This window comes from Harpia harpyja, chromosome 3 (genome assembly GCF_026419915.1).
Source record: "Harpia harpyja isolate bHarHar1 chromosome 3, bHarHar1 primary haplotype, whole genome shotgun sequence".
In the NCBI taxonomy this organism is placed as follows: Eukaryota; Metazoa; Chordata; class Aves; order Accipitriformes; family Accipitridae; genus Harpia; species Harpia harpyja.
The window spans coordinates 50,521,109-50,534,167 of record NC_068942.1 but is presented as its reverse complement, the minus strand read 5'-3'; the positions used below and the strand labels follow the sequence as shown (position 1 = coordinate 50,534,167).

At 34.5% G+C, this 13,059-nt stretch overlaps 1 protein-coding gene across 5 annotated transcripts in view; it reads left to right on the top strand.

The window, feature by feature from the left end:
- NOVA1 (NOVA alternative splicing regulator 1) overlaps positions 1-13,059 on the top strand; it is a 156,866-nt gene that overhangs the window by 119,839 nt on the left and 23,968 nt on the right. For 4 of the 5 annotated variants that reach the window (XM_052782516.1, XM_052782519.1, XM_052782520.1 and 1 more), the window contains one exon: positions 7,762-7,833. The exons of the other annotated variant lie outside the window; for it this stretch is intronic. In XM_052782516.1, coding sequence (XP_052638476.1) covers positions 7,762-7,833 — 72 coding nt within the window. The remainder of the gene's footprint in view (positions 1-7,761; positions 7,834-13,059) is intronic. 5 annotated transcript variants of the gene reach the window in all.

Sequence of the window (13,059 nt, the reverse complement as noted above, 5' to 3'; positions counted from 1 at the left end):
CTGGGCTGCTTTACCTACACTGGCCTCAGAGAAGCAACCTAAGAAACGAAGTATCTCCTGGCTACAGTTTCAATGAAGACAGACAGGAGGTAAACCCTTTGCTGACTGCTTGAGTTTCAGCACTTTCTGCCTTCAGGAAAGGCATGGGTATGCACAGAGGCCGAGTCTGGCCTGGCATTTCTCCTTACTGGTGGAAGTCACTATCCAAACAGTGCGGTCTCTCCAACTTGAGCTTTTTCCGCTTCAGAAGATTTGCAAACAAGTCTATATGGTTCCTTTTGAGCTTTCTCCACTGCATTTTTCCACATTTCCTAATCCTGTGGACTTAGTAGTAGATACCAGGTAGTTCTCTCCTCCAAGCAGGTCTGATAGATATTTAACTGACAAATGTTTGCATCTTTCATCTTTACGTAACATAGGCAATCTCTTCATAGATGTCAGCCATCTGCTGTTTCTAGGTATCATTCGACAGTAGCCAACTGATTGCTGTGCCCTTTTACTTCCTAGAAATTGCTATGAGCATCTAACGTCCCTTTTCTCTCTTTATTTGTTGAAGCATCACACCAGCTCTTTCAGACCATATTGTAACCCAGGGGAACAGAATACAGTTTTCATAAAGTGATCAGGAGCCTGAGATGTTTCAGCTTTGTAATTAGCATACAAAGCTTTAAATTTCACCTCTAAATAGTAGCACCTCCTATGAACAGTGGAAAAGGCTGCGTAATGTGGTCTTACCACATCACCTTCTTCAGAAACTATTGCAGCTTCTTTGTATGCTAGTTGAATTTTCCTTCCAGCTTTCAGTTGTTTTCCAGGTAGCAGGTGTTGTAGCAGCCTGTCCAGGAAGCACATGGAATCAGAGATGGCCATTGCAGAACTGTGCTTTATATGGAAGGAAAGATGTGTGATCTTGTAGCTAACTCTGCTCTAAGGAGGAGTTTGCACTGTTTGGCCTTCTGAGATCCCTTCCAACCTGAATCATACTTCGATTCTATGAAAGGTTTAGCTATCAAAGCATGGACAAAGGTTTTAGAATTTCTTCCTTAAAAATCTAGAGTAAAACTTGCGCATATAGAACTTCCAATTAATGTTTTCATTGGAGGCAGTTTCATTTCAGCTTTTTCAGTAGATAACCTCTCATGAGTCTTTAACTTCTGTTTGTTAATCATGGTCCCAGACTTTGTATTCAGAATCTGCAAAACTGAATGTCTTAACTCAGATTTGTAAATTCACATTCTTCTAGAGAAAAAGACTACTTTTACTTCAGAAGTGCTGATCAACAACAACAACAAAAAATTAAATGTTCATCATTTTTAAATAAAAAGTTTTACTTTGAAGTGCTTAAGTGAAACCTAACTTTAAGAATACAGATCTGGAAATATTGGCTTAAATGGAGGATTATTTTTTTAAAAAATACAGGATATGAGTTCTTCAGACTAAAAAGACTTGGTAGACTTCATAGAATGGTTTTGGGTTGGAAGGTGCCTTAAAGATCATCTAGTTCCAACCCCCCTGCCATGGGCAGGGACACCTCCCACTATACCAGGTTGCTCAAAGCCCCATCCAACCTGGCCTTGAACATGTCCACGGATGGGGCATCCACAGCTTCTCTGGGCAACCTGTTCCAGTGCCTCACCACCCTCATAGTAAAGAATTTTTTCCTTACATCTAATCTAAATCTACCTTCTTTCAGTTTAAAGCCATTACCCCTTGTCCTATCACTACATGCCCTTGTAAAAAGTGCCTCTCCAGCTTTCTTATATGCCTCCTTTAAATATTGAAAGGCCGCAATAAGGTGTCCCTGGAGCCTTCTCTTCTCCAGGCTGAAGAACCCCAACTCTCTCAGCCTGTCCTCATAGGGGAGGTGCTCCAGCCCCTTGATCATCTTCATGGCCCTCCTCTGGACCTGTCTTTCTTTTGTCAGGGGCCCCACAGCTGAACACAGTTCTGCAGGTGTGGTCTCAAGAGAGCGGAGTAGAGGGGAGAATCACCTCCCTTGACCTGCTGACCACCCTTCTTTTGATGCAGCCCAGGATGCGATTGGCTTTCTGGGCTGTGAGTGCACATTGCTGGCTCATACTCAGTTTTTCATCCACCAATACCCCCAAGGCCTTCCTTCCATAAGAAACCTTCACTGGTTTCTTAAAATGCCTCTCCCTTCTGATGAGCCTTTTTTCTTTTTATCATCCATCTAAGACAACAGTCTGTCACCTAGATGAACTTTACTAAACTCCAGAATATGAGAATAACCCTACATTTTTCATTTGAGGTAAATAATAATAACTAGTTTTGTAGATCACTGTGTCTCTTCATCTAGTCGACAATTTCTCATAAACTTTTCTCACTTTTGAACAGAGGTGAAGAATCACACCAGTTACTATTCTGCAATGAATGATAGAATATGGAGGTATGTTTACAAGTTGCGAGGACAAAAAAAAATTGCCATTATTTACTAGAGAGACAGTTCTACACATTAGATCCCATGGCAAAAATTTAGCATTCCGTAAAAATATGTATACTATATGCTGTCCCTCATGTGCCCTTGACTTATTTCTGGTGCCAGATCACTGTTTTAATTTTCTGTCTCATTTCGCCAGTGTTGGATATATCTTAAAATGTATGTGAAACCATGTTTTATGAGCACAATTAACTCTGTAGCTGATGATTAACTCTTCATTGTATATGCTTCAAAAGTGGATCGTGAATAGAAGATTGCAGAAACTTTCAGCAGTGTTCTGATTCTTAAGGAAATTCTGAAGTTACCTCATGCCTTCTGATGGCTTTGTAGTTTTGGTGGTATTTTTCCAAATTCCAAAGTAGCCCAGAATCAAAAAGTGACATTTTCTTTCCTTGTAGGACTTGGGGTTTTGTGACACAAATCTTAGACCCATATCTTCTTATGTGTTTTGATGCCTGTGTCTGGTTACTTGAATGTTCTGGTGTTTCTATATAGTAGCACCAGATCTTCTAGTAGTTTTGTGTTACTGTGACAAGTTTTGAGGAAAGAGAAGGTCCTGATTCTTCTTCATCCATTTTGCTATAATCTTTATCCTAAATCATTTCCTCCATCCAGAGTTGCTCTGATGATCCAAATGGCACCTGATGGTTTGCTTTAAGCTCTTTACCCCTTCTTGTCTCCAGACAGAACGCGAGATAATCTTTCTTTTACTTCATACTTGCCACACTTTTTTCCTTTTTCAAAGACAAGTCCCGAAGAGTTCATAAATGCAGATAAATTACCTCTATAAACGCCTATAAGTAGGCATTCCATCTATGTATGCTAGCTTTCTTAGTCTTTTTGTATTGCCCTATGCCCCTGTGTATTCTTTTACACAAAAGCAAAACCAAATGCAAAGAGGATGAAATATCATCAGAATGTATTTTATTTGTTCTTTACAGAAGTGAAAAGGTAGCAAGTAAAATTAGATCACTGAAGTCATCAAAGTAGCCTTTTTATAATCTGGATTGCAAAGAAATTATTAATCCTTGATTATTTCTTTTTCTAAATTTTATTTTTGAAATGTGTTATGTATTTATGCAGTCATTGCTGAGATAAGAATTGTTTGCCAAAGTTACAGATTAAAGGAATTCACAGCAGATGAAAAGAAGACTCAATATGTTTAGAAAAGCAAGTGGTCTGTTTAGAAAGGCTCATCTCCGATACTGTTGAAGGTCTAGTAAGTCAGTCTTTTATGTTGTTCAGCACAATGGGGCCTTGCAGTGCTCTCTGTTTCTCGTTTTAGCTGCAGAAGGTATTCAACTATTTAACACAATTCAAAAAAGATACCACCTTTTCTTAAAAGTGCATTAAAATATTGGCTTAAGCAAATTACTTTTGTCATCACATTAATTTCAGTGATTTAAAAGCACCAATATTAATATATACAGGACTGAAACTCAGTATTAGCTCAGTATTAATAGTAATTTAATGTGGGTAATGTTATTACCGAGATTTCCTTTGTTTGGCAAGCCCTGTAGTGAGAAGCTAGAAATTGGTAAGCTGTAAATGCAGTTTCATCTTCACATTTAAATGATGTTCTCTACGTGCTTTCATGTCTCTAACCCTGTTTTGAAATGATATTTCATTTTCTGCCTTTTCTTTCTACTCTTGTATATATAGCTATACTAATAGGTACTGAGAATTAAGTTAACTGTCTCAGTACAGTATTATCTAGGGTGTTAGTACTGAAATTTTTTTGGTACATATATATAAGGGTGTGACTTCTGTCATTTATACATAGCTCCGCATTAGGCAGTTCATGAAGTCATTGAAAGAGGGTTCAGATACCTTTTGGAACACTGTGCCAACTAAAATTAAGGTCCATTTTTATTACTTAAAATCTGTTTTCTCAAACATCTGTTCTAGAAGCTTAAAGGAAAAACAAACAACACTTTCTTACCTATCAGTATAGTCTTCCATTCATTGTCTCATAAGTAATAGGAAGGGAAATAATATTTGAGAAAACAGAGACCAATTCCATAGTGGCTGAGACTATACTATTCAAGATATAGTTTAGAAAACCTCCACAAGTCTTAGAAGTGGTGTGCAGTATAAATTCTGACTGTCTTTTTTCTATAACTTTGCCAGCAGTCAACCTGCAATTTCAGGAAAGCTTCAATTATAGTACGCATGTTTCAGTCTCAAAAATTGAAACTCTGTAATGTAAATTCATCTTAGGATTTCTAATCACATTGTACATCTCATTCCCAGAAGCCTAATAACTACTGAATTCAAGTGCTTGCCTAATGCAAAACACTTGCCAAATTTAAAAAAAAAAAAAAAAAATTCTATGCTGCATAATAAATCAGAATTATTGAGCTCTGTCCAACTTTCTTTAAGAAGTAATTTTGCTTAGAAGTTCTTGCAAAGCAATTGAGAGTGTATCAATAAATTACTTATCAGCCAGTGGAAATTCAATACAAAATCCAAAGGCCTGTGTTTCTTTTTTTTGTTTTTGAGAAATTACTTTCTGTTATTTTAATATTGAAGAAATAAATAGGTGTGTCTCCATAAATTTACGTGTCTCCAGAATTATGCAGAAGCATGAAAAGGGATGAATTTCTAGAAAATGCTGTCAGTTCTTTTTTATATATATATATATATATACATACACACACACACACTCTTTGATGTATATATATGTATAGATAGATATAAAAAAATAAAAGTAGTTATGTCAGTAAACAAAGTAACAGAGATTAAGCCTCAAACACAAACAACCTGATACACAAAGAAGAAACACCAAAACCACAAAACAAGAAACCTTACTGCTATTTTCAGTATTTTGTCATTGGTATGTATATTTGGAAAAAAATGTGCATGCCCATACTTGATTCTTGTTCATTAATACAGTTGTTTTGCTTTTAAATGTTTTTATCTTTTTTCCATTGTATTTTAAACAAGCTTTTGCTAAAATGGAATAGAAAAATGCTTCTACTTAATAGATGTTACAGTTCAACAGTCACCTGAAATTATTATTGTCACTCCTTTTTCATCGCAGCCATACATTTCTGTGCTTTAGGAAGATTGATGTGACTTGAAAACTGAGATGCTTCCAGTTTCTTAAATTACTTGTGGTATCAGTGATTAGGTCATTATTCAGTGTTGAAATGTTCTGCATATTTTCTTATAAATCCACTAGTCAGATTTAGTAACACCTGTGAAGAGCAAACTATTTTTCCTTTTATTAATTAGTCTAGCATACAAAAACAATATACAATACAGTATGCCTGAGTTAGCAGTGGTGTTGATCACACAAACAATCAGATGTCTGAAATATTTTAGTCAAAATATATTTTCAGAGTTTTGCTGGAGAATAGTAACAATTTTTTTGGTTCAGGATAAGAGTTTAATATATAGCTATAATAAAGAAAACCTATTGGGATAAATTACAGTCCTCCATTCTGTTTGGTTGGAGTTTGGGTTCCCCCCCCCCCGTTAGTTTAAGCTTAAATGATGAAAATCAGTTCACTGCAATTTCAGGCTTTGGTAAGAGGTATTGCATCATCCCACTAAAATCAGAACTATAATTCTATAATTGAATAGGGTTAGCCCTCTACTATTGTGGAATCTGATATTTCTTTTTCTGAATAGTTCTAGCCCCTTGCAAATGAACCCATGTTCTATACAGAAGGACATGGGAGAATCCTTTATAATTGTATTGATTTTCACAACGGAAAACATCTGCTTACCAATAACATTTTGCCAAGCTACGTATTTTTTATAATGCCCAATACATGGTAGTATTTTCTACTTAAGCCTCTTCAAAGAGTCCCAGTTGATGCTTAAGCTGTATATGTTTTATTTTTGTTTTTATTGTTTTATTATATGAGTTACAAGTTGGAAACACAAAATAAGGATCTGTTTCTTATGATATTTTTTTCCTGTTTTGGCTGCTTGTTTATGTACAAACTATGAAAAAAATGGATCTTCATATTGCTTAACATACAGCTTAAATATTTGTGTGTGCATATGTACAAGCCCATATTTTGCTAATACACAACTTTATGCATTCACAGTGTCCCAGCTTTCTCATATGCATTAAGAATTTTAGTGCAAAAGTATGTATACCTATTTTATGAGGGACTGTCAATGATTGTAAGTAACAGAACTGCTGAAAGTGTGAAATTTTGCTTCATTTATTTCTAAATAGTTTTGGTTAGTAATTATATGGCCATATGATAAATCTCATTGTATAGCATTTTAACATCATCTTTCTTAAAGCGAAAGTAGTGTAATTTTGGATATTTTATAATATTTATATATTACAAAGATGTCAAAAACATGCTTTGAATAAGTATTGTATGTTATGTTTTGAAAATTGGAATTTTACATTTTTACTATATTTATAAAAAGAAAAGAAGAGTTATTCTGTCAGGATCTAATACTTTAAAAAGAGAAATGTGTATATAAAAATTTTAAACAGAGCAGTGCTTTTTTGATATGTTCAAGAATTAATGTTAAGCGTATGTATATTATTTAGAAAACATGATCAATAAATATGACTCTTAATTCTTTTTTGTGTTTATTTTGAACACAGGCCTGATGATAAGTTATTAACCTTTGCTCAACCAAATGAACATTTTTAATGCTAATCATAAATATATTATAGTAATTTGTTGTGAAGGTCTTAGTTGCATGTTCATCCATCACGAGATTGATGTTTACATTTTTTCACCTGCCTCTTGATTAAAAAAGATCAATGAATATTTTAGCAGTTAGTATATTGCTAAAAACTCAGTAGCTTCAGTGTAATTGTTGTAAGATATGGAACACAGTTTGCTGGCTATAGTCCGTGCTATAGAATGGTGCATTGTAAGGTGCCAAAGTAAATGTCTCTAACTTCTTTCAGATGTTGGCCCTGTTTGTTTGTAGACTGATAACTGTTTATAGTGTGCTCATTGAACTTGCTGGAATTTTTGTTTACTATAGTCTTCATTTTCCCCAAGAGGAGGAGAGAGGAAAGAATATATTCCTCATGTGGTCAGCATATTTTTGAGTATTTATGTGAGTTCACCATCTTGATTTCAAGTCATGAATTTGTTTTTACATGCATAAGCATGCATATTTACATGCATTATTTATCCAATTGACTTTAAATTCCATTAAGTTCCAATGAGTAGGAGAAAGATTTTGTCTTAGGCATTATTTATTTATTTTCATTTTCTAGTTATGTTACTTTTGTTGGTTTATTTATTTTTTTAACTGTTCAGTCTAAGGCTTGTAAAGGTTGATTTGCTCCTGAACTGCTTTGTTCCCAGACATTGCCATCTTCCCCAACTACCACCAAGTCCTCTCCATCTGATCCCATGACCACCTCCAGAGCCAATCAGGTACAGTATCATCCTACCATCTACACCATACTTTTCACGGGTGACAGCTTGCAAACTGGAGAAAAAGATATGGTGGGTTAAGGATTTATTCGTTCATTCACATATATACACCCATAACCATAGATATCTAACTCTTGTTAGAAATTGGTAAATTGAATGGAAAACATTTTTCTTTTTTTTAATTTGTTTTGTTCTCTTTTTTTAAATCTCTGATGAAAGCAAAGTATCTTATAAAATAGTCTTTTTAAAATTTGATTTGATTAATAAATAGCAAGGATACACGCTGGTGTGTTTGTAGACAGAGTAACTCTTGGTATATATATGTTTATGTATATATGCACACACTCTTTTACTTCCTGGATCATTTATAAATTATAATGGAATTACCCCTAAACTCATGCTTAATTAGCTGGATATCAACCTAGGAATGGCAAACAGACTTCTTTCTTTGTTTATTTACTTTAAGAATTTTGAAATGTGTTTGTGGACAGTAACATAGGGGCATTATTTAAATAGTGTATGTAATAAAAAATAGATTTGAAATGAAAATGTATTGATGAAGAATGAAGTAAAATTAAGTCTCTTTAAAAACCCACTAAACGCATCTAAGTAAGTTTAATTCATGTCTTACTATTAAATGCATAAACTGTGCTTTTAGCTGTATTTTAATTACAGTAATTTGTTTCACTTTTAACTGGGAAAAAATATGTCCAGTTCATTATGTCCACAAATCATCATACTGTGTGTCTTTTTGCCTTCCCTATGAAAATTGTTAAAGATATTTCATACCATGCTTTTTAGAACCAATTCATGCTTAAGAGATATCTTATTCATTTTTTAAGGTACTGTTAAACTTAATGTACTTTGTGTTCAAATAATGTAAGTATTCAGTATGTGCTAACAGTTTTTAACACACAATCTGTTTGTTTACGTTAGCTCAATACTTCTATCAGATCTTGCACAAATTAGATCAGATACCAGAAAGTTTTCTTCACAGCAAGCTAATATCCCCTGGAAGTTAACATTGTTATTAATTACTGATCCTCTGATATTTTGTGAACTGCTTAGAACTTGCTGGCTGTGTGAACAAACAATTTAACATACAACAGAATGCAAGCATATTAAAGCAATATATCTTTGATCAACACATGACTATCTGTTGAAAGGGACATCTAATACAGAAAGTAATGAAATTTAGAGAGAAATTGTACAGATAGAAGAACTACCAAGAAAAATATAAATTGCGATATCCCTCACTTCGATTTGAAAGCCTTCTTCATCAGCCTGCTTCCATTCCAGCAACAGTTATTTGGCTTCATCATCATTAAATGACAAGGATAAAATCTTTGCCAACAGCTAGGGATATTTTATGACATTCTGTTCTGTCTTTATTCTCTCTCTCTTAATTGTAGTATTTTGTGTATTTTAATCAGAAGGTTTTGAAAATGTTGAGTGCACAGATCTTTTTAAAAAGTGTTCTTACTATTTTTCTACCCTGATGATCATTATTTGGAGAAAAAGGAAGAGGTGCTTTTATTTACAGGAAATACTATTTGAGCGTGCTGTTTAATTAGCATCAGAGAAGTACCTGCTTTGCATCTGTTCTATGAATTTTGAATTATCAAAATTATAGTGCAGTGTATAAACTTTAAATGACTTTTTAATAGCTAAAAATACTTATTTTTATAGAAAGTTGTTCTATGAGAATTTTGTCAAGTGATATAGCTGAATATACAAACTAAGAGAAATGTATGCTTTGTGTCCTGCCTATAATCCCACATTACATCTTTTAATGCATTTTATTCATAACCTGTGTTCAATTCAGTTTTCATACAAATAATCAAGATCTCTTTTGAACAGCATTACAGTTGTATATATGAAGAAGAGTAATCAGTTCCTTAAGTGATTTGTGGAACTGCTTTTATCATTAACCCTTGAAATTCCTACTGGTTTATAATTATTTTATCCCTCCTAGTATTTCCTTGCGATTTCTAGCCATTCCAGCAGGAAGCACAAAGCACATGATAAGGCAATTAAGGCCTTTCTGTTCATTCTAGTGATAAGTGACGTAGCTGGCAATTGTTCCCTGACTGTAGTAGCGATTAGCATTCAGCACCAGCGTATCGACAAGTATCTGCACTGCGGCTGTCGCATGAAAATAGGTTCCAACACAGTAATCTCAAACCTGCCAGTAGTCATGTAAGTACCCAGTAGGAGAGTATTAGAGAACAACAACAAATGTTTGTTTTGATACGTGGCTGTGTAAGACGATTCTCAATAGAAGATAGCCGTTCAGGTATGGGTTTTCTCACAAGATGTTATATTAGGATAACAGGAGAGAGCTTATTTAACTGGATGGAAGTCAGGAAATTTAGTGCTAAGGTGTAAGATAAATTCACAGCGCACTCTGTTGCGTGGCTATAGTAACATATCAGGCTTAAGATCACTCAATTTTCTATAACATTTTAATTGTGACAAGATATTTTATATTAAAGATGAGTAAGGTGATTAAGCAAGCTTTGAGCAATACTTAATGCTGGGTTGCTGTTGGAGTAAGATTTTTAAACTGGATTGGAGGACTCCCCATAAGTCATTGGAATTAGAGAACTGTCGAGTAAGTTGTTGGTGAGCATACCTGAAGTGATCCTTCCCGCTTTACGAGCATGTCCTTTGTATTCTCCTGACAGAGCTTGCATAGTGGGCAGAACAATTTCTAGGCACACTTTCTACCACAAGAGGAAAATAGCTCTGCCAGCAGAGGTCGGAGGAAGCTGGGCAGGAAATCTGGCTTCTATGATGTCTTCCTTTTAATGACTCACTTTGCCTCTGTTCAGATGAGATCATAACTCCTTTGTATGGCAACTTCAGCTTTTGTTCAGTTGTTTTTTGAAAAGTCCAGTGTTCATGAAACTACTTGTTTTATGCTTGTCAAGAAGAGGATAGTCTCTAAAATGTCTTATACAGCAGAAGAAAACAGTTCCTTCAGAACTGTCATGTGTTGTGTTATACTGAATTGCCACAGATGCAACAGAAACCTCTGAGTTGGAAGTGTTTTTTTTCTTTAGTTCTTTGTTCCAGGAAGATATACATCTGTCAATATTATTGTTGTTAAATGTCTTGTTTATTTTTTCAGTAGAACTTCCTTGGGCCTTTGTTTGCATTAAAAATTCATACACTGCAAACTTCCCAAGGAAGAAAGAACCAAAGAGGCAATAGAATTAGGGACATTTCAAATAACTTCCCCCCCCTCCTGTCTGCCTGTCACGGAAGAGAACTCAAGCTTTCTGTACTTTTAGACTGAAAGCTTCTGTGTTACCCCCTCATGAACTTTGTCAGCTCTGTTTATAACAGAACACTGACAGACATATCGCTACAGTGGTGAAACTGTTCTGCTGATGCCCCTGGAGCTGGCAGAATACAGCTTTACTTTTATTTACCAGAAGGAAGAAATCAATTTTACTTTTCCACAGTATACTTCAAGTGGCAATTTCATCTCAAAAGTGATGAATAACACCATAAACATTATATAAAACATGCTTGCTTTATCTCTGTAGTACCTTGTAAAGGTACAAGCTTTAATACTTAAAATTTTAACAGTTAAGTGACATTAGATAGACAAGTATTTCTATAATTAAACTGTTTACATATTTTGTTTACAAGATTATTTTTTTCTTCTTATCTCCCTGCTTTACTGATGCTACTATTATTTTAGAGGGAGAAACATGAGTGATATAAACCTAAGCTTTGTATTTCTTCTTTGTCTATTTGATGTACAGCTATAAATGCAGTTGCAAACCCTTGTGTGTTTCCTTCTCCAATCCTCCCTTTTTCCATGAGGCTGATACAGCTGCTGACCTTTACTACTGGCTGTAAGAGAATTAAAGGCCAAAACGCACATTCCCACTTGCAAGTGAGTCAGGAGAGTGATAGGTAGGAATCCTTTCCCCTTCCCTTATAGTTTAGATAGGCTTGAGCTCAGTAATATAATAGGATTTATCGTCACAAACTTTGTGTCATTAACTTAGTATATAAGCCTTCTTTTATTTTTACTTTAAATGCATTACTTTTTTCCCATGAGATTTGCATTTTATACAATTATACCTTCTATTTTTCTTCTTTGTTGTTGAAACTCTTATTTTATCAGTTAATATAGTATAATATAAATTTTGTGGAGTGTAGATAGGTGTAGGATTTGTCCATTCAGTCCTCAACGTTTACAGGTTTTTGGAGCATATCTACATGATCTGGTTGCTGTGATATCTGTAATAAATAATACTTTTCAACCTTTTTACATGATGGGACTGAGCCAGTTTTCTTGGTACTGCCTGTACCCAGCAAGTGCAGCAGAAGTGTGTGGCTGTTACAATCCCGGTATCAGGAATTTGTACTTTTGGCTTGTGTTATCTCTTTATTTTATGCACAATCTATAGCTTGCAATGGGTTATAATAGTACACATATAACTAGAGATTGGGGGATTAATTGATATCTCTAAATTGTAATGATTGATGTAAATGGTGTCCTTCTTTCTGACTTTAAGGAACAGCCCTATCCCTGTCTGTAAAATGGCTTGCAGAAGTATAATCTTTTCATTCCTGATAGAGAGGTAGAATCTGAAAATAGAGAGAGGCTGTGTGTAAAGCATACTGACAGCTTTTAAAGGGTTGATGAACTCAAATCACTTACATTTAATATATAATTTATTGTGGGAGCTAGAATAAGAAATAAGAAAGCAAGCTTTGGTTTAGTCTTCCGTTATCATTAGGACATGGAATTTTGAAATATGTATAATATCCAACTTCAGATGATAAGGTTTTTATCAGTAGATTAATCTTAAAGTACAAATACTGAGTTTTAATGATGATCCCAGGATGCTAGATAGGCATCATAGGCCATTGAGATACTATCTCTATTTGCCTTTGGCAATTTGATGTGAGGGTTATTTAAGATACTGATATTTCTCTGATATTTTAACTGCAATATTCATCTAATTTTAATTCCCGAATTTTCATGTAATTTCTTACAGTGGTATTGAGAAAATCTGTTTTGTTTTTTAGGTCTGTCACAGATTGACTGATGCTGGATGTATCACTTGATCTTTCCAAATCTCAGTACCATGTATTTAAAAGCGAAGTCAATATAAAGTTATTTAGCATTCTGATAAAAGGCGCTGTAGAATTAAAAAAACTTATTAATTTGATTGTTCAGAATATTTGCCATGGTAGTTC